Source organism: Pseudophryne corroboree, chromosome 6 (genome assembly GCF_028390025.1).
Source record: "Pseudophryne corroboree isolate aPseCor3 chromosome 6, aPseCor3.hap2, whole genome shotgun sequence".
In the NCBI taxonomy this organism is placed as follows: domain Eukaryota; kingdom Metazoa; phylum Chordata; class Amphibia; order Anura; family Myobatrachidae; genus Pseudophryne; species Pseudophryne corroboree.
Window position 1 is genome coordinate 824412153 of NC_086449.1, and position 23205 is coordinate 824435357.

At 47.9% G+C, this 23205-nt stretch overlaps 1 protein-coding gene across 1 annotated transcript in view; it reads left to right on the top strand.

Moving 5' to 3' along the window:
* ERC1 (ELKS/RAB6-interacting/CAST family member 1) overlaps nt 1–14732 on the top strand; it is a 79495-nt gene extending 64763 nt beyond the window's left edge. The window contains exon 5 of the mRNA XM_063930080.1: nt 124–14732. Coding sequence (XP_063786150.1) covers nt 124–261 — 138 coding nt within the window. The 3' untranslated portion in view covers nt 262–14732. The remainder of the gene's footprint in view (nt 1–123) is intronic.
* The last annotated feature ends 8473 nt before the right edge of the window (nt 14733–23205 follow it).

Consider the following 23205-nt stretch of genomic DNA (forward strand, 5'->3'; position numbering starts at 1 on the left):
AGCATGGAAAATCCAGTTTCCTTCCTTGTTTTCACATCTAGTCCGCACATTTATTCCGCACAGGATCCCGTCAACGTTCCCGGTTCCCTGTTCCGTTTGCTAATGTCTCCCATTTCTTTGCAGCTGAGCGAGGAGCTAGAGAAATGTGAGCGTGAGAGTGCGGATCTGCAGGAATTCGCCAACACCATCCTGCAGCAGATAGCGGATCACTGCCCTGACATCTTGGAACAAGTGGTCAATGCCTTGGAAGAGTCATCCTGACCTCACCCACTCCGGGGAACAAGGACATCACCTTTTAGCTCTACCACACAGTGTTCGCCGACAATATTCCCCTCCGCCCGCCGGCTCCAGCCTCGGGCAGGGACCCGCACATCCAGCCTTGCACTGCCTTGTCGGCACACTGGACTGTTTTGACCGTTACCGCAAGGGCTGACCCTTCTCCTGGAGTTCTGGTGTTGGCAGTATGACCCTTCAGGACCAGATTTTACTCAACGTCAGGTGGAGTTGACCTCCCCGGGTCATTAGTTACAGTGGGTCCACGCTTCCGTTCATTAACTCATCAGACTTTTTGCAGAAAAGAGAGAGTTTGCCAGGCCCCTTGTGACGGTGTTTGACGGCATATCATGTAAAGGGTCCGTTATGCCAAACCTCGAGGCTTTAACCTGTCTATTGAGACTGTTACAGAGGTTCCCATCAATCTACAAAGATGATATTCCTGTCCTACAACCCGACAAGTATTCTGGCCAACACTACATGGTCTACGTATTGCACCAAACTCCATTCATTTCCAATAGATCGTTGTTAACCGCCTTTTCCAGTAACTTTTTTTCCCCAAGATTCATCGAAGTGGGGTTGGGGGGTTGAAAATGACAGAATCTGTACAATGAGCCCCTTTCCTCCTTGTTTGTCCTGGTTAGGGAGATCTCAGCCAGCACTTTGGCGATCCGTTCAACAAATCCAGCAACCCAAACCCAACCAGGGTCACCTAAAGTCTCAAACACCAGCCGATCTCCGAAAAGTCACCTTGACACATTCACAAATATATATGTATAAAAAGGATCTCCCATACTATGACTGAAGGTGATATCTGACTCTACGTTTGGTTTTGTCCTTTAGATCAGGGCAAGCAACCCGCCTCCCCCCAAGGTTTAGGCTCCATGCCGCACTTTGCCGTTATTCTCTTGGCGGGAATTATTTTTTTGCTTATATATTTGTGAAAGTGACGAGCTGAACTTTTATCGGCCATTTTGGCTTTTGGTTTTTTTTTTAAATCCTGCCTTTTCTAGACCTCTCTGAAGGGAGTGAATAAGCAATATGCCCAGCCGATCGCTGGTAGCGAAGTTCTGAGCTTTTGGAGAACCGTACTCTTAGATCTAACCATAAATTGCATAATTTCCGCCGGGCTGGCTCGTTAATCCCAGGTACAATTTACCATCGCTGGGGAAACCTTGCATGGCGCTCGGTGTGCAGAATTTTCTTTTAGTGTTGGATAAGGTCTCTCTGATGTCCCAGTTTGATGCCGTACCACCGATGTCTGTGTCTGATGTTTGGTAAAGCTTGCCCCTCCTGGTGGCCAGCAGAAGACCCTCTACCTCTGATCACCTCAGGAATTCAATGTATCATTCAGAACCCATGCAATCCATATCTGACCAGGAGGTTTAACGGGAATTGGGGGGGGGGGGGATAATCACAAAACAATGAGCCATCGGTGAAGATGAAACTTTCCACATACTGGAGACACGGTGGAATGTGATGGGATGTTTAGGCTTTTCCAGTAAGTTATCGCCAGCCGAGGTCAAAGGTTCCTGCCAGTCTGCGGATAATTCAGAACCTGCTCCGTGAGCAGACCCCAGTTACAGAGCGGAGTGTGTCCTCGCTACGTCTGTAAGGATAAACGCACCATAAATTAGCAGCTGTCCGTTCCACCCAGATGTGTTTAGGCTGTACAACACGGCACGCCCAGGAATGTTACTCCCTGAAAGGGGGATCTTCAGTTACAAAGTCCTGAAAGTGCACCTGTCATCTACTCCTGTTGTTTTCTGTGGTCCGAACCAATATTTATTATACGGCAACCTAACGTTCTGTTGGGTGTCCGTAATAAGACCCAGAGGCACGAGTCGTGGTTCCTCCATTTTGGGTAGGTGAAGAGTTCACTTTTAAGTCCACAGAAGGGACTCGAGACTGGGTCCTGCTATCCAGACACGGAGCGATGATCGTCTGTTAATCCGAAGGGCTCGCTAGACAGAATCGTCATGGAGAAGCAATCAACCAGCGTATAAATATCTTGTACAGTATACCATGGTGGTGTTGTCTTCAGTCTGGACTGGACGGAAGCTGCTCGAGGGAGGCGTATACGAGGTGTGGTCTCGCCAAGTACATTTTTACTCTAACATCCTGTGTTGGCGTATAGGTCGCAGCAGAGGGATCAGTGAGCATAGCGCAACGGCGAGAGGACAAAGTTCACAGGATGCCGCTTATCATCCTCTGCTTATATAGAGGCTTCAAAAATATCCCCTTTATTAATGGCAAGATGCATCTGTTATTGTTTTTATTACTTTTGGGGCATACAGCCTGACACTACATCTAATAGGTGTGTGTATGTATGCGTGATTTATATATATATATATATATATATATATATATATATATATATATATATATATATTATAGACTGTACATACACTCCCTCTTACACTAGCTACACTACACTACAGGCAAATCTTACTGAGCAAAATGGCTGCCGCTGCTATACCTTTTTAGAGTTATCATATGAGGGGGTGGGTGGGAATGTTTTTTTGAAAACTTTTGTGTCAAACAAGAAAAAGTCCAGAAACCTCCGTTCCTGACGTGTTGTTGAGGAGTAATGTGGAACACCTGAATATTTCAGGTCATTTTACTTTTTTATTTTCTTGTGATTGACGCCTGCACCGGGGCCCTTAAATCGTTGAATCACCCATTTGTGTCTGTCTGTTATTTCTTCTGATTGATCCCCTTTTGTCCAGGCTACGGGTGCAACTGGGGGCCCCTCAGCTGGCGAAACCCACGGAATAGAATTGTGTGTGTACTGTATTCGCACGCACACGTGTATAGATGTGACAAATGTGCGCGTGTGTGTGTTTTTTGCGTATGGATTAATTGCCATATTGGATCTTTTAATGTCAATTTATTGCCTGATTATTATTTTTTTACAATATTAAAGCAGCAATATCCGTAATGTTTAAATCAGAAACAGTCTCTGCTCCCGTGTAAGGTTCTGCAGGGTATGACGGGTTCTGGTTTCCAGCAGCTGTTGCAGAGCTGTGAGAGGTTTGCATACAGCAGGATTATTCAGCATGGGGAAGTACATCTACCTGCATGCTGGGGTGTGTAGTTCCACAGCTGCTGGAAGGCGTCATGTTGATTGGAGGAGCTGGGTGGCTCCGGGCCTCTGGTATAAGGTCTTCTGTGCATTTGTGCTACAGATTGTTTTGTCACCATTATATAATTTTCTGTGGGTTTATCTCACTGATAGGGACACGCTAAGTGGGGAGGCCTCGGCTGCTGAGGAACCCACAGGGAACACTCACAGAGGCCCCTTCCACACTCTGCATTAGGAATATGTGATGATGTTACAGATCCTTAGGATGGCCTGCTCACAGTGCAGTGAAGGGGACATACTGCATGTTGGAGCTGAACCAGTATTTGAGAATTAACCTTTACATTCACTAAGACTGCACTGAAAGATGTCCCGCAGAGGACGGAGAGCATACAGCTATACCCAGCGTACATAGCCCTGTGCCCAGCATAACACAGCTATACCCAGCGTACATAGCCCTGTGCCCAGCATAACACAGCTATACCCAGCGTACATAGCCCTGTGCCCAGCATAACACAGCTATACCCAGCGTACATAGCCCTGTGCCCAGCATAACACCGCTATACCCAGCATACATAGCCCTGTGCCCAGCATAACACAGCTATACCCAGCGTACATAGCCCTGTGCCCAGCATAACACAGCTATACCCAGCGTACATAGCCCTGTGCCCAGCATAACACAGCTATACCCAGCGTACATAGCCCTGTGCCCAGCATAACACACTCATACACAGCCCTGTGCCCAGCATAACACACTCATACCCAGCGTACATAGCCCTGTGCCCAGCATAACAAAGCTATACCCAGCGTACATAGCCCTGTGCCCAGCATAACACAGCTATACCCAGCGTACATAGCCCTGTGCCCAGCATAACACAGCTATACCCAGCGTACATAGCCCTGTGCCCAGCATAACACAGCTATACCCAGCGTACATAGCCCTGTGCCCAGCATAACACCGCTATACCCAGCGTACATAGCCCTGTGTCCAGCATAACAGTCATACACAGCCCTGTGCCCAGCATAACACACTCATACACAGCCCTGTGCCCAGCATAACACACTCATACCCAGCACACACAGCCCTGTGTCCAGCATAACACACTCATACCCAGCATACATAGCCCTGTGCCCAGCATAACACACTCATACACAGCATACATAGCCCTGTGCCTGGTATACCACACTCATACCCAGCATACATAGCCCTGTGCCCAGCATAACACACTCATACACAGCATACATAGCCCTGTGCCTGGTATACCACACTCATACCCAGCATACATAGCCCTGTGCCCAGCATAACACACTCATACACAGCATACATAGCCCTGTGCCCAGCATAACACTAATACCCAGCATACATAACCCTGTGCCCAGCATAACACACTCATACACAGCATACATAGCCCTGTGCCCAGCATAACACACTCATACCCAGCATACATAGCCCTGTGCCCAGCATAACACACTCATACACAGCATACATAGCCCTGTGCCCAGCATAAGTCATACACAGCATACATAGCCCTGTGCCCAGCATAACACACTCATACCCAGCATAACACACTCATATACAGCATACATAGCCCTGTGCCCAGCAAAACACACTCATACCCAGCATACATATGCTGGGCACAGGGCTAACACACTCATACACAGCATACATAGCACTGTGCCCAGCATAACACACTCATACCCAGCATACATAGCCCTGTGCCCAGCATAACACACTCATACATAGCCCTGTGCCCAGCATAACACACTCATACACAGCATACATAGCCCTGTGCCCAGCATAACACACTCATACCCAGCATACATAGCCCTGTGCCCAGCATAACACACTCATACACAGCATACATAGCCCTGTGCCCAGCATAACACACTCATATACAGCATATATAGCCCTGTGCCCGGCATAACACACTCATACACAGCATACATAGCCCTGTGCCCAGCATAACACAGCTATACCCAGCGTACATAGCCCTGTGCCCAGCATAACACAGCTATACCCAGCGTACATAGCCCTGTGCCCACATAACACAGCTATACCCAGCGTACATAGCCCTGTGTCCAGCATAACACCGCTATACCCAGCGTACATAGCCCTGTGCCCACATAACACAGCTATACCCAGCGTACATAGCCCTGTGTCCAGCATAACACAGTCATACACAGCCCTGTGCCCAGCATAACACACTCATACACAGCATACATAGCCCTGTGCCTGGTATACCACACTCATACCCAGCATACATAGCCCTGTGCCCAGCATAACACACTCCTACACAGCATACATAGCCCTGTGCCAGGTATACCACACTCATACCCAGCATACATAGCCCTGTGCCCAGCATAACACACTCATACACAGCATACATAGCCCTGTGCCCAGCATAACACTAATACCCAGCATACATAACCCTGTGCCCAGCATAACACACTCATACACAGCATACATAGCCCTGTGCCCAGCATAACACACTCATACCCAGCATACATAACCCTGTGCCCAGCATAAGTCATACACAGCATACATAGCCCTGTGCCCAGCATAACACACTCATACCCAGCATAACACACTGATATACAGCATACATAGCCCTGTGCCCAGCATAACACACTCATACCCAGCATACATATGCTGGTCACAGGGCTAACACACTCATACACAGCATACATAGCACTGTGCCCAGCATAACACACTCATACCCAGCATACATAGCCCTGTGCCCAGCATAACACACTCATACATAGCCCTGTGCCCAGCATAACACACTCATACACAGCATACATAGCCCTGTGCCCAGCATAACACACTCATACCCAGCATACATAGCCCTGTGCCCAGCATAACACACTCATACACAGCATACATAGCCCTGTGCCCAGCATAACACACTCATATACAGCATATATAGCCCTGTGCCCGGCATAACACACTCATACACAGCATACATAGCCCTGTGCCCAGCATAACACACTCATATACAGCATATATAGCCCTGCGCCCGGCATAACACACTCATACCCAGCATATATAGCCCTGTGCCCGGCATAACACACTCATACCCAGCATACATAGCCCTGTGCCCAGCATAACACACTCATACCCAGCATACATAGCCCTGTGCCCAGCATAACACACTCATACATAGCCCTGTGCCCAGCATAACACACTCATACACAGCATACATAGCCCTGTGCCCAGCATAACACACTCATACCCAGCATACATAGCCCTGTGCCCAGCATAACACACTCATACCCAGCATACATAGCCCTGTGCCCAGCATAACACACTCATACCCAGCATACATAGCCCTGTGCCCAGCATAACACACTCATACACAGCATACATAGCCCTGTGCCCAGCATAACACACTCATACATAGCCCTGTGCCCAGCATAACACCCTCATACACAGCATAAATAGCCCTGTGCCCAGCATAAGTCATACACAGCATACATAGCCCTGTGCCATGCATAACACACTCATACCCAGCATACATAGCCCTGTGCCCAGCATAACACACTCATACCCAGCATACATAGCCCTGTGCCCAGCATAACACACTCATACCCAGCATACATAGCCCTGTGCCCAGCATAACACACTCATACACAGCATACATAGCCCTGTGCTCAGCATAACACACTCATACACAGCATACATAGCCCTGTGCCCAGCATAACACACTCATACCCAGCATACATAGCCCTGTGCCCAGCATAACACATTCATACATAGCCCTGTGCCCAGCATAACACACTCATACACAGCATACATAGCCCTGTGCCCAGCATAAGTCATACACAGCATACATAGCCCTGTGCCCAGCATAACACACTCATACACAGCATACACAGCATACATAGCCCTGTGCCCAGCATAACACACTCATACCCAGCATACATAGCCCTGTGCCCAGCATAACACACTCATACACAGCATACATAGCCCTGTGCCCAGCATAACACACTCATACACAGCATATATAGCCCTGTGCCCAGCATAACACACTCATACCCAGCATACATAGCCCTGTGCCCAGCATAACACACTCATACCCAGCATACATAGCCCTGTGCCCAGCATAACACACTCATACACAGCATATATAGCCCTGTGCCCAGCATAACACACTCATACCCAGCATACATAGCCCTGTGCCCAGCATAACACACTCATACACAGCATACATAACCCTGTGCCCAGCATAACTCACTCATACCCAGCATACATAGCCCTGTGCCCAGCATAACACACTCATACACAGCATACATAGCCCCGTGCCCAGCATAAGTCATACACAGCATACATAGCCCTGTGCCCAGCATAACACACTCATACACAGCATATATAGCCCTGTTCCCAGCATAACACACTCATACCCAGCATAGATAGCCCTGTGCCCAGCATAACACACTCATACACAGGATACATAGCCCTGTGCCCAGCATAACACACTCATACACAGCATACATAGCCCTGTGCCCAGCATTACTCACTAATACACAGCATACATAGCCCTGTGCCCAGCATAACACACTCATACCCAGCATACATAGCCCTGTGCCCAGCATAACACACTCATACACAGCATACATAGCCCTGTGCCCAGCATTACTCACTAATACACAGCATACATAGCCCTGTGCCCAGCATAACACACTCATACCCAGCATACATAGCCCTGTGCCCAGCATAACACACTCATACCCAGCATACATAGCCCTGTGCCCAGCATAACACACTCATACACAGCATACATAGCCCTGTGCTCAGCATAACACACTCATACACAGCATACATAGCCCTGTGCCCAGCATAACACACTCATACCCAGCATACATAGCCCTGTGCCCAGCATAACACACTCATACATAGCCCTGTGCCCAGCATAACACACTCATACACAGCATACATAGCCCTGTGCCCAGCATAAGTCATACACAGCATACATAGCCCTGTGCCCAGCATAACACACTCATACACAGCATACACAGCATACATAGCCCTGTGCCCAGCATAACACACTCATACCCAGCATACATAGCCCTGTGCCCAGCATAACACACTCATACACAGCATACATAGCCCTGTGCCCAGCATAACACACTCATACACAGCATACATAGCCCTGTGCCCAGCATAACACACTCATACACAGCATATATAGCCCTGTGCCCAGCATAACACACTCATACCCAGCATACATAGCCCTGTGCCCAGCATAACACACTCATACACAGCATATATAGCCCTGTGCCCAGCATAACACACTCATACCAAGCATACATAGCCCTGTGCCCAGCATAACACACTCATACACAGCATACATAGCCCTGTGCCCAGCATAACTCACTCATACCCAGCATACATAGCCCTGTGCCCAGCATAACACACTCATACACAGCATACATAGCCCTGTGCCCAGCATAAGTCATACACAGCATACATAGCCCTGTGCCCAGCATAACACACTCATACACAGCATATATAGCCCTGTTCCCAGCATAACACACTCATACCCAGCATAGATAGCCCTGTGCCCAGCATAAGTCATACATAGCCCTGTGCCCAGCATAACACACTCATACACAGCATACATAGCCCTGTGCCCGGCATAACACACTCATACCCAGCATACATAGCCCTGTGCCCAGCATAACACACTCATACCCAGCATACATAGCCCTGTGCCTAGCATAACACAGCTACACCCAGCATACATAGCCCTGTGCCCAGCATAAGTCATACACAGCATACATAGCCCTGTGCCCAGCATAACACACTCATACCCAGCATACATAGCCCTGTGCCCAGCATAACACACTCATATACAGCATATATAGCCCTGTGCCCGGCATAACACACTCATACCCAGCATACATAGCTATGGGCCCACCATAACACACTCATACACAGCATACATAGCTATGTGCCCACCATAACACACTCATACACAGCATACATAGCCCTGTGCCCAGCATAACACACTCATACCCAGCATACATAGCCTTGTGCCCAGCATAACACACTCATACCCAGCATACATAGCCCTGTGCCCAGCATAACACACTCATACACAGCATACATAGCCCTGTGCCCAGCATAACACACTCATACCCAGCATACATAGCCCTGTGCCCAGCATAACACACTCATACCCAGCATACATAGCCCTGTGCCCAGCATAACACACTCATACACAGCATACATAGCCCTGTGCCCAGCATAAGTCATACACAGCATACATAGCCCTGTGCCCAGCATAACACACTCATATACAGCATACATAGCCCTGTGCCCGGCATAACACACTCATACACAGCATACATAGCCCTGTGCCTGGTATACCACACTCATACCCAGCATACATAGCCCTGTGCCCAGCATAACACACTCATACACAGCATACATAGCCCTATGCCCAGCATAGCACACTCATACCCAGCATACATAGCCCTGTGCCCAGCATAACACACTCATACCCAGCATACATAGCCCTGTGCCCAGCATAAGTCATACACAGCATACATAGCCCTGTACCCAGCATAACACACTCATACCCAGCATACATAGCCCTGTGCCCAGCATAACACTCATACCCAGCATACATAGCCCTGTGCCCAGCATAACACACTCATACCCAGCATACATAGCCCTGTGCCCAGCATAACACACTCATACCGAGCATACATAGCCCTGTGCCCAGCATAACACACTCATACACAGCATACATAGCCCTGTACCCAGCATAACACACTCATACACAGGATACATAGCCCTGTGCCCAGCATAACACACTCATACACAGCATACATAGCCCCGTGCCCAGCATAACACACTCATACACAGCATATATAGCCCTGTGCCCAGCATAACACACTCATACACAGCATACATAGCCCTGTGCCCAGCATAACACACTCATACACAGCATACATAGCCCTGTGCCCAGCATAACACACTCATACACAGCCCTGTGCCTGGTATACCACACTCATACACAGCATACATAGCCCTGTGCCCAGCATAACACACTCATACACAGCATACATAGCCCTGTGCCCAGCATAACACACTCATACCCAGCATACATAGCCCTGTGCCCAGCATAACACACTCATACACAGCATACATAGCCCTGTGCCCAGCATTACTCACTAATACACAGCATACATAGCCCTGTGCCCAGCATAACACACTCATACCCAGCATACATAGCCCTGTGCCTAGCATAACACAGCTACACCCAGCATACATAGCCCTGTGCCCAGCATAAGTCATACACAGCATACATAGCCCTGTGCCCAGCATAACACACTCATACCCAGCATACATAGCCCTGTGCCCAGCATAACACACTCATATACAGCATATATAGCCCTGTGCCCGGCATAACACACTCATACCCAGCATACATAGCTATGGGCCCACCATAACACACTCATACACAGCATACATAGCTATGTGCCCACCATAACACACTCATACACAGCATACATAGCCCTGTGCCCAGCATAACACACTCATACCCAGCATACATAGCCTTGTGCCCAGCATAACACACTCATACCCAGCATACATAGCCCTGTGCCCAGCATAACACACTCATACACAGCATACATAGCCCTGTGCCCAGCATAACACACTCATACCCAGCATACATAGCCCTGTGCCCAGCATAACACACTCATACCCAGCATACATAGCCCTGTGCCCAGCATAACACACTCATACACAGCATACATAGCCCTGTGCCCAGCATAAGTCATACACAGCATACATAGCCCTGTGCCCAGCATAACACACTCATATACAGCATACATAGCCCTGTGCCCGGCATAACACACTCATACACAGCATACATAGCCCTGTGCCTGGTATACCACACTCATACCCAGCATACATAGCCCTGTGCCCAGCATAACACACTCATACACAGCATACATAGCCCTATGCCCAGCATAGCACACTCATACCCAGCATACATAGCCCTGTGCCCAGCATAACACACTCATACCCAGCATACATAGCCCTGTGCCCAGCATAAGTCATACACAGCATACATAGCCCTGTACCCAGCATAACACACTCATACCCAGCATACATAGCCCTGTGCCCAGCATAACACTCATACCCAGCATACATAGCCCTGTGCCCAGCATAACACACTCATACCCAGCATACATAGCCCTGTGCCCAGCATAACACACTCATACCGAGCATACATAGCCCTGTGCCCAGCATAACACACTCATACACAGCATACATAGCCCTGTACCCAGCATAACACACTCATACACAGGATACATAGCCCTGTGCCCAGCATAACACACTCATACACAGCATACATAGCCCCGTGCCCAGCATAACACACTCATACACAGCATATATAGCCCTGTGCCCAGCATAACACACTCATACACAGCATACATAGCCCTGTGCCCAGCATAACACACTCATACACAGCATACATAGCCCTGTGCCCAGCATAACACACTCATACACAGCCCTGTGCCTGGTATACCACACTCATACACAGCATACATAGCCCTGTGCCCAGCATAACACACTCATACACAGCATACATAGCCCTGTGCCCAGCATAACACACTCATACCCAGCATACATAGCCCTGTGCCCAGCATAACACACTCATACACAGCATACATAGCCCTGTGCCCAGCATTACTCACTAATACACAGCATACATAGCCCTGTGCCCAGCATAACACACTCATACCCAGCATACATAGCCCTGTGCCCAGCATAACACACTCATACCCAGCATACATAGCCCTATGCCTAGCATTACTCACTAATACACAGCATACATAGCCCTGTGTCCAGCATAACACACTCATACCCAGCATACATAGCCCTGTGCCCAGCATAACACACTCATACCCAGCATACATAGCCCTGTGCCCAGCATAACACACTCATACCCAGCATACATAGCCCTGTGCCCAGCATAACACACTCATACCCAGCATACATAGCCCTGTGCCCAGCATAACACACTCATACACAGCATACATAGCCCTGTGCCCAGCATAACACACTCATACACAGCATACATAGCCCTGTGCCCAGCATAACACACTCATACCCAGCATACATAGCCCTGTGCCCAGCATAACTCACTAATACACAGCATACATAGCTCTGTGCCCAGCATAACACACTCATACCCAGCATACATAGCCCTGTGCCCAGCATAACACACTCATACCCAGCATACATAGCCCTGTGCCCAGCATAACACACTCATACCCAGCATACATAGCCCTGTGCCCAGCATAACACACTCATACCCAGCATACATAGCCCTGTGCCCAGCATAACACACTCATACACAGCATACATAGCCCTGTGCCCAGCATTACTCACTAATACACAGCATACATAGCCCTGTGCCCGGCATAACACACTCATATACAGCATACATAGCCCTGTGCCCAGCATAACTCACTCATACCCAGCATAAATAGCCCTGTGCCCAGCATAACTCACTCATACCCAGCATACATAGCCCTGTGCCCAGCATAACTCACTCATACCCAGCATACATAGCCCTGTGCCCAGCATAACACACTCATACACAGCATACATTGCCCTGTGCCCAGCATAACACACTCATACACAGCATACATAGCCCTGTGCCCAGCATACATAGCCCTGTGCCCAGCATAACACACTCATACACAGGATACATAGCCCTGTGCCCAGCATAACACACTCATACACAGCATACATAGCCCTGTGCCCAGCATAACACACTCATACACAGCATACATAGCCCTGTTCCCGGCATACGTCATACACAGCATACATAGCCCTGTGCCCAGCATAACACACTCATACACAGCATATATAGCCCTGTGCCCAGCATAACACACTCATACACAGCATATATAGCCCTGTGCCCAGCATAACACACTCATACCCAGCATACACAGCCCTGTGCCCAGCATAACACACTCATACCCAGCATACATAGCCCTGTGCCCAGCATAACACACTCATACCCAGCATACATAGCCCTGTGCCCAGCATAACACACTCATACCCAGCATACATAGCCCTGTGCCCAGCATAAGTCATACCCAGCATACATAGCCCTGTGACCACCAAGTGCCTTGTCTTACAAGCTCTTGCTTACCACCCATATCCCTGTGCCCAGGTTCATGCTTTGCAATGCCCAGCGGATGACGTTTGCCCATGGATGAAGTCCCAGATCTGTGTATGCAGTGCAGTCACTCGGACCCCTCTACCACCGCTGCCAGCCTACAGCAGCCGCCAGAGCCCAGCCCAGCCCAGCAGGAGCCTATATCCCTACTGTACGGAGAGGCTCCATTCTCTACGCCATTGGTTCAGCCAACTACATGGCAGCCTTCACTGTGCGTACGGCTTCCCGCAGAGCATCTGAGCTGGTGCTGGACGCTGGGTGAACCCCGGCATAGACTAATATAATCTGTGCTGGATTATTACAGCCGACCTAAGTATTACATATCAATAGATAGTACTCCTTTGTGTGTGTGTGATAGAAGCATGAGGTGTGACCCTGGATGCAGAGTACTCTGCGACAGCTGGCTGAGCATCATGGGAAATGTAGTTGTGTCCACCCTGGTGCACAGTTCATAGTCTCTGAACTTTGACACTGAGCGTGTGAACAGCTGCTGTATCCCTTTGCGATGCTGACCACTGTGGGCGGTGCATAGGTGATTTTCCAGTTCCGGACCCTCACCCAGAACGGGGCGATGTTCAGAGAGCTAATGAATGTATTATCTGGGCATGTTATAGGGGAAGGGGGTTTAATGTGTTCCTGTGAGAACTGACAGGTGATTTATGGGCTAGGAAGGGAGACCCCGCTTATAGAATTTAAGGGGCGATTTTTATTTTTGGCTGCTGGCCGACTGACTCCGGTTCTTGTTTGTCAGATGTGTTTCTGTACGTTATACTGTACCCCCCCCCCCCCCCCAGCTGTTGGAGAAGCCAGCCGCCTAGATCATCATTGCCACAAAGGGGTTTAGCAATCTCCTCCCTTTGTATTTCATTCAGCTGTTTTGTGCCTTTTTTATTTTTATTTTTTTGTTTTTTTTAAACCTTGTTCAAACTTTTTTTTTTTAAGGGTAATAAAAACATATTTTCCCTTCCAGAGTCATAGGGGGCGCTGTTCTACATGTTCCTAATGCCACCTGACCTCTGGAAGTGAAGGGGTTAATGTAGACCTTTCTGTCTCTCTCCATGTACCAATATTTTAATTTTTGTTAATTTGTTTATTTTCTCGACACAGGATGCCAAAAATATATACAAAAAAACTAAAACAAAATAAATAAAAATTATTGAAAATGTGTTACGATATTTGATTGGTTTCTTTGATTCATACATAGGATGGCGCTAGAACGCACCTGATAGAAAGTTAATGTACTGAGTTAATTTGTTTTATGATGCATCTGTCTAGACACATTGAAGGGGCAGCCGTGGTATCACATTATAGAAGGTTTATGTGAAGCCAGCCAATCACTTTCCTGGGAACAAATGATGTCATTGAGAGTGCGCAGCCATCCAGTCACTAGGAGCCAGTGACATCACTGAGAGTGCAGCCTATCCAGTCGCTAGGAGCCAGTGACATCACTGAGAGTGCAGCCTATCCAGTCACTAGGAGCCAGTGACATCACTGAGCCTGCAGCCTATTCATTTACTAGAAGCTCTTTGCGGCTACGTCACCTCTCACTCTCCCTCAAAACACTCAGTCATTCCCGCACGTGATGGCAGATGTAGAGGGCCTGCCTCACAGCATGAAACAGGTACCTGCAACATCAATTGTTTGGAGCTCAAGCGAGAGAAAGGACTGCGCTGAGACATAGGCCATTTGCAGGTGCAGAAAATGTTTTGTATGTGAGTCAATATCACAGCAATCAGTCCCTAAAATGAAACGTTGGAAAACACACACACACACACACACACACACACACACACACAAAGAAAAACAACAACTGTACATACTTTGCTTACATTGAATGTATGTTGTGTTCTTCGTTTTTTAAGCTCATGCCATCATAATCTTATGGGTTTCACATTCTCAGTTTAGTCCCTGGAGAATGTGAAGAAATGCTGGGTGGTCCGCACTATCAAAGACCCCAGACGGGTCGATTCAGCTAAGAACTAAATAGCGTCTTCTGGTTTTCGCTGTGTGAAGGTCATTTGCTAATTTGGTGTCGCTGCCTCGTTTCAGCGAGCCGGCGAAGAACCTGAAGCAATGATGGGCCTACAGGAGAAAGCCGCCCATGAAGGAAGATGGGAGAGATGTTTTTTACAAACTGCAAAGTGATGGGCTGGAGACAGACTGGTAATTGGGGGGGGTTAGTGGGAGGTCAAGAGTATTGTTTTCAAAAACAGGTCAAATAAGAGCATTTTAATGAGGGAAAAGAAGATGAAGAAGTGGCAGAATGTGAATGGAATGAGCTGAGAAGTTGGGTCGTCCTGAGAGAAGATGACGACAGATGGGAAAGGATGACCGAGGTGCTTGGGAAAAGCTGCAATTTACAGGGCGTTACGCCAAGAGGAACACCGATACGTCACATTATATCATTTATTAAAATCTTATAGATGAGTCGTATGAATTTTGCGCCTACTTTGGACTACGTCAGCGGCAGCCTACTTACTTATTAATGTTGTAACCCGCCCGTGTATGCCGGATATCTATCTGCACCACATTACCTATATATATTCTTGCGATCTGAATTTTCACTTGCGTTCAACTTAGAACTGGAGCCTTTGTTGTTTAAAACAGACTGAACTTTAAGAAATAATTTTTTTATTTTTTTTTACAATTTGTGCCTCGCGCCTCCTTGAGCTCGCTGGTTCCTAGAGAAATAACAGGCGGGGCGTCAGCCCAGCGTTCCTAGACGGGTCTAATAAAATTAGCTAAATATTTGCATATCATTATAATCATAATAGATTTATAAATAAGTGATTTGCTCTGTTCTGTATCAGAGCCTGGAGAGAGAGAAAGTATTAGCCAATCAACTCCTGTCATTTTTCAAACCCGCCTGTAACACGTCAGGAGCTGATTGGCTGGTACTTTACCTCTCTCCAGGTGCCGTTACCAGCAGCAACCATTTTTCTTCTGCAGCATCTAGCCGGCCTGTTACCTATATTTTTATCTATATTTTATGTGTGCATGAGTTACATTTTTGTAGACTATGGGAAGGCATCGACTCGCTGTAAGTTGGTGAACGTGCGATAGGGTCTGCACCGTGTGGGTGAACCGTTGGCATTGTCAGCTAGACCTTGAGTGTAAGGCTGCGAGGGGTTAAACAGGAGCAGAGAGAGCTGCTTCTTTCTCTCCTAATTAGCGGTGTACATGGAAATATCAGCCGCAGCCTCCACCAGTGAATAGCGATAAACAGCTGTCGTCTTTGTGCCTGGTTGAGGGGCTGTGACCCCCGGCGCTCGTTCACAGGAGTATTTTCTCGTAATCTTTTCACGCCTCGTTTTGTATGGGGCGGAACACCAGGAGAGTGGTCTGATAAACGCGCAGGCCTATGGTCCGACGAGTCATTCAAGCGGCGATGTAATCCGCCATCCTGCGGCCGCAATTGTCCAAACAGCCGTTGTAAATGGACCTATGTCCAAAATGGTATTTTACTGGAATTGTTGCATGATACGTATCAGTGTCCAGTACATGCTGCTGCGTTCGCCATCGCTACAAGCTACGGAGCATCACGGTGGCGGCGCAAGGTCGGTACAGGCTGTAGATCTGACTAGTCAGTAAAGTGTCCGGGCAGCTGACGTACACTGCAGGAGGCAGCAGGTTCTGGCCCGGGTGTTATAGTTGTGTTGAAGGTACAAGTCGCTGAAAATGCAGCAAAACACCCAGAAAAAACATGGAGGTGCCCCCCAGTGGTGTAACATTAGTGGAAGTTTCAACACACCTGTAAAAAAAACAAATACACCCCGTAATATCACTTGGTAACCCATTTAGTCTTCACATGTTTCCATATGGGTGGTGTGTGGGGCGGGAGTAGGGGTCGCCCCTCTTCAGTCCATGTAGCGTCAATAATTCTGACTTTGTATAAAAAATAACCGCATAGGACACAACTTTCTCCATGAGGAACCCAGACGGTCATAACAGTTTATCAGGTCATTATTTACATATACAGTGCAGCATCACACAGACGCCACAACACTGTACAGACACAGCAACATCACACAGACGCCACATCACTGTACAGACACAGCAGCATCACACAGACGCCACAACACTGTACAGACACAGCAACATCACACAGACGCCACATCACTGTACAGACACAGCAACATCACACAGACGCCACAACACTGTACAGACACAGCAACATCACACAGATGCCACAACACTGTACAGACACAGCATATATCACACAGACACCACAACACTGTACAGACAAAGCAACATCACACAAACGCCACATCACTGTACAGACACAGCAACATCACACAGATGCCACAACACTGTACAGACACAGCAACATCACACAGATGCCACAACACTGTACAGACACAGCATATATCACACAGACACCACAACACTGTACAGACACATCATATATCACATAGATGCCACAACACTGTACAGACACAGCATATATCACACAGACACCACAACACTGTACAGACACAGCAACATCACACAGACGCCACAACACTGTACAGACACAGCAACATCACACAGATGCCACGACGCTGTATAGACACAGCATATATCACACAGACACCACAACACTGTACAGACAAAGCAACATCACACAAACGCCACAACACTGTACAGACACAGCATATATCACACAGACACCACATCACTGTACAGACAGCGTATATCACACAGACACCACATCACTGTACAGACACAGCATATATCAGACACCACATCACTTTACAGACACAGCATATATCACAGACACCACATCACTGTACAGACACAGCATATATCACACAGACGCCACATCACTGTACAGACACAGCATATATCAGCATATATCACACAGACACCACATCACTGTACAGACACAGCGTATATCACAGACGCCACATCACTGTACAGACACAGCATATATCACAGACGCCACAACATTGTACAGACACAGCAACATCACACTGACGCCACATCACTGTACAGACACAGCATATATCACACAGACGCCACATCACTGTACAGACACAGCATATATCACACAGACGCCACATCACTGTACAGACACAGCATATATCACACAGATGCCACATCACTGTACAGACACAGCATATATCACACAGACGCCACATCACTGTACAGACACAGCAACATCACACTGACGCCACATCACTGTACAGACAGCATATATCACATAGACGCCACATAACTGTACAGACACAGCATATATAACACAGACGCCACAACACTGTACAGACAGCAACATCACACAGACGCCACATCACTGTACAGACACAGCATATATCACACAGACGCCACAACACTGTACAGACACGGCAACATCACACAGATGCCACAACGCTGTACAGACACGGCAACATCACACAGATGCCACAACGCTGTACAGACACTGCAACATCACACAGATGCCACAACGCTGTACAGACACTGCAACATCACACAGATGCCACAACGCTGTACAGACACTGCAACATCACACAGATGCCACAACGCTGTACAGACACTGCAACATCACACAGATGCCACGACGCTGTACAGACAGCATATATCACACAGACTCCACAACACTGTACAGACAAAGCAACATCACACAGACGCCACAACACTGTACAGACACAGCATATATCACACAGACACCACATCACTGTACAGACACAGCATATATCACACAGACGCCACATCACTGTACAGACACAGCAACATCACACAGACGCCACATCACTGTACAGACACAGCATATATCACACAGACGTCACATCACTGTACAGACACAGCATATATCACACAGACACCACAACACTGTACAGACACCGCAACATTACCAGACGCCACAAAGCTGTATAGACACGGCAACATCACACAAACGCCACAACAACATACAGACACAGAGACACTGTACAGACAGCAATGTCACATAGACGCCGCAACGCTATACAGACCGCAAAATAGGGACAGTTGGGCGGTATGCTGCCGCTTACATGGAAACACCACAATGAGCAGTTTGGACGTTTGCTCTGTGCACCCTGTTACTGTGTGTGATAGGTTGGGCTGAAGGACCTTGGCTGTGGAAAATATGCCTGGGCTGGCCGGTCAGCCTTCATCCAGCTACAACCCATCATGTTACGCTATTTATTACCTCACAGGAGAACAGAAATTGTGTTTCAGTGTTTGCACATTAGATAGAAGTAAATGGAAGCTGCCTCCTGCACTCACCAGGCCCGAGAGCCGCTGCGAGAGGGGGCACTGAGGAGAAGGGGGGAGGGGGGTGATCTTACATGACCCTCCTGTTACAGTGTGGGGGGATTAGCAGAGGAAACCAAACTTCTATTTCCAGGGTGAGAAGAGCAACACTGCAAACCCAAAAACAGAGGTGAGAGTGTCGCCCACTGCTGAGGAGAGAGCCGCCTTTTCTCTGGCAGAGGTTGGGCCCAGCCCAGGCCTAGCTGGGATTACAGGGCAGTGTACCCGTCATGCTGGGAGGGGGATATGGTGGCACGGGTCTTATTAACCCTTTCCGAGGTCGGCTGTCAGAGTGACGGGACAGGTACTGTTACCCCTCAGGACTATTGTCAGGCGGCCTTTATGTCTGTATTGATATGTTCTGGTGCAGAGCCGGACCTAGGCATAGGCAAACTAGGCAATTGCCTATGGCATTTTGTATGCCTATGGGCGCAAGCAGCTTCTGCTGATTCAAATGATATGCGGCCTGCCTATATTCTTTGTGTAGCATTTCATATGCAGATACAGCCGCAGTCGCACCCAGTATATAGGCATGCTGCATATCATTTTAATCAGCAGAAGCTGCTTGTGCATCCTAGCCACATAACAATGCAAATAAGATGCATTTTCATATAAAATAGGCACCCGACGTTAGCAGAGCTGCCAGTTGACTCACGCCAGGAACTATATGTGTCATTATGTGTATAAGGGCACTAATAATGTAAGGGACATTATGTGTATAAGGGCATTAACAATGTGTGGCATATGTGTAAGGGAAATTATGTGTATAAGGGCATTAATAAGGGTTGGCATAATGTGTAAGGCGCATTATGTTAATAAGGACATTGATAATGTGTGTCATATGTGTAAGGGGCATTACTGTGTGGTATGTGTATAAATGCATTACCAATGTGTGGCATTATGTGTATAAGGTGCTCTACTGTGTGGCATAAGGTATAGAAAGGGCACAACTGTGTGGTCTAATGTGAATAAAGAGCAATATGGTGTGATGTAATGTGAATAAGGAGCAATATGGTGTGTTGTAATGGGAATAAAGAGCAATATGGTGTGGTGTAATGTGAATAAGGAGCAATTCAGTATGATGTTATGTGAATGAGGGGCACTACTGTGAGGAGTAACGTATATAAGGTAAAGTGGTACTACTGTGTGATGTTATGTGAATGAGGGGCACTACTGTGAGGAGTAACGTAAATAAGGTAAAGTGGTACTACTGTGTGGTGTGATGTAATGTGAATAAGGGACACTATCACATTATAAATTGTGAATAAAGTTGCACTACTGTGAGGCATAAGTTGAATTGGGGGTACTATTGTGTGGCCATGCCCCTTGCCACAAAACACATACCTTTTTGGGCTGTGTGCCGAATGTGCACACTGGCCCTCATTCCGAGTTGTTCGCTCGCAAGGCGAATGTAGCAGAGTTACACACGCTAAGCCGCCGCCTACTGGGAGTGAATCTTAGCTTCTTAAAATTGCGACCGACGTACGCGCAATATTGCGATTACAAACGAGTTAGCAGTTTCAGAGTAGCTCCAGACTTACTCTGCCTGTGCGATCATTTCAGTGCTTGTCGTTCCTGGTTGACGTCACAAACACACCCAGCGTTCGCCCAGGCACTCCCACCGTTTCCCCGGCCACTCCTGCGTTTTTTCCGGAAACGGTAGCGTTTTCAGCCACACGCCCCTGAAACGCCGTGTATCCGCCCAGTAACACCCATTTCCTGTCAATCACATTACGATCGCCGGAGCGAAGAAAAAGCCGTGAGTAAAAATACTTTCTTCATAGTAAAGTTACTTGGCGCAGTCGCAGTGCGAACATTGCGCATGCGTACTAAGCGGATTTTCACTGCGATGCGATGAAAAATACCGAGCGAACAACTCGGAATGAGGGCCATTGTTCTTATTTACATAACAGAGGGTAGGAAAACAAAAAAAGGCCTGCTATGGGTGGGGAATGATGGTGCTAGGAATGGGTGCAGGGTCAGAGGCAGAACTAGCGGTGGTGCTAGGGGGCACCAGACAAAAACTTGCCTAGGGCATCATATTGGTTAGGGCCGGCTCTGTTCTGGTGATACTGTCTCTGACTGCAGCGAACCATCAACCATGTTATGCATTTAGGGCCGGAGCCGGATGTAGCGGCGATGTTGGATGCAATGAAGCAGTGTTTTTCCTATGCACACGTGTCCCAATCCTGTACAATCAGATTTGCAGTTCAGATCTGGTCGCACGGTAACTGAAATGTAAGGGGTTCCTGGGCAGTGGCTGGGAGGTAACGGGTGGGGGGGGGGGGGGGGCTCAACATGCAACCACAGAAAGTGGTTATGGGTATGAGACTCGGGGTCCACAGTGTCTAGTTGGACACACATTAGGTCAACAAATATTGGTTGACAGTGACTAGGTCGACACAGGAAATGGGTCGACACGGCCATTATGTTGACATGGAAAAATGTCGACATGAGTCTTTTATGTTTTTTGGTTATCGTTTTCTTTGTAAAGTGACGAGGAACCCCAATTAGTGCACCGTGTCCCCTCGCATGGCTCGCCATGCTTCGGCCAAGGTGCCTCGCTCTGCTACCGCTGCGCTCGGTACAGGTTACCCTTCCCAATTGTAGTCCACGTGGATCGTAGTGTATGAAAAAGTTCAAAAAATAATTTTAAAAAAACCCTCATGTCGACCTTGTTCGTGTCGACTTAATGGTTGTTCATGTGTCGACCTACTCAATGTCGACCAATAGGTGTTGACCTAATGTGTGTCGACATAGAGTCCGGATACCGTGGTTACATACAGGGAGGCCACACTCACACGGAGAAACTGCATCTCCCACAGGGCTGGTGTAAATTTCCGTGGTAGCGGATAACTATGCACTAAGCGATATTTCATGGTTTGTGGGCGCTGACCGTGGGCGTCTCTCCTTGCACATTCGGACGCACGGATAGCCACCAGGAAAGAGCTTTGTACACCGGGATTCTGGCCTAGCACAAATGCTAGTGCGTACTGCCGTTATCACCGATGATCTGGTGATGCATCCACGTTGGATCGAGATCTGATGACTATGGAGGAATTCACAGTCGTGTTCTAATGCCTGCATGATAGTGGACATTGGACCTAATTCAAGGTTGATTGCAAAAGTAAAATCTTCCTCTAATGGGCTAAACCATGTGCACTGCAGGGGGGGCAGATGTAACATGTGCAGAGAGAGTTAGATTTGGGTGGGTTATATTGTTTCTGTGCAGGGTAAATACTGGCTGCTTTATTTTTACACTGCAATTTAGGTTTCAGTTTGAACACACCCCACCCAAATCTAACCCTCTCTGCATGATACATCTGCCCCACCGGCAGTGCAATATGGTTTTGCCCATCTACAAAAGTGAGCAATGTCAAAATAAAAAAT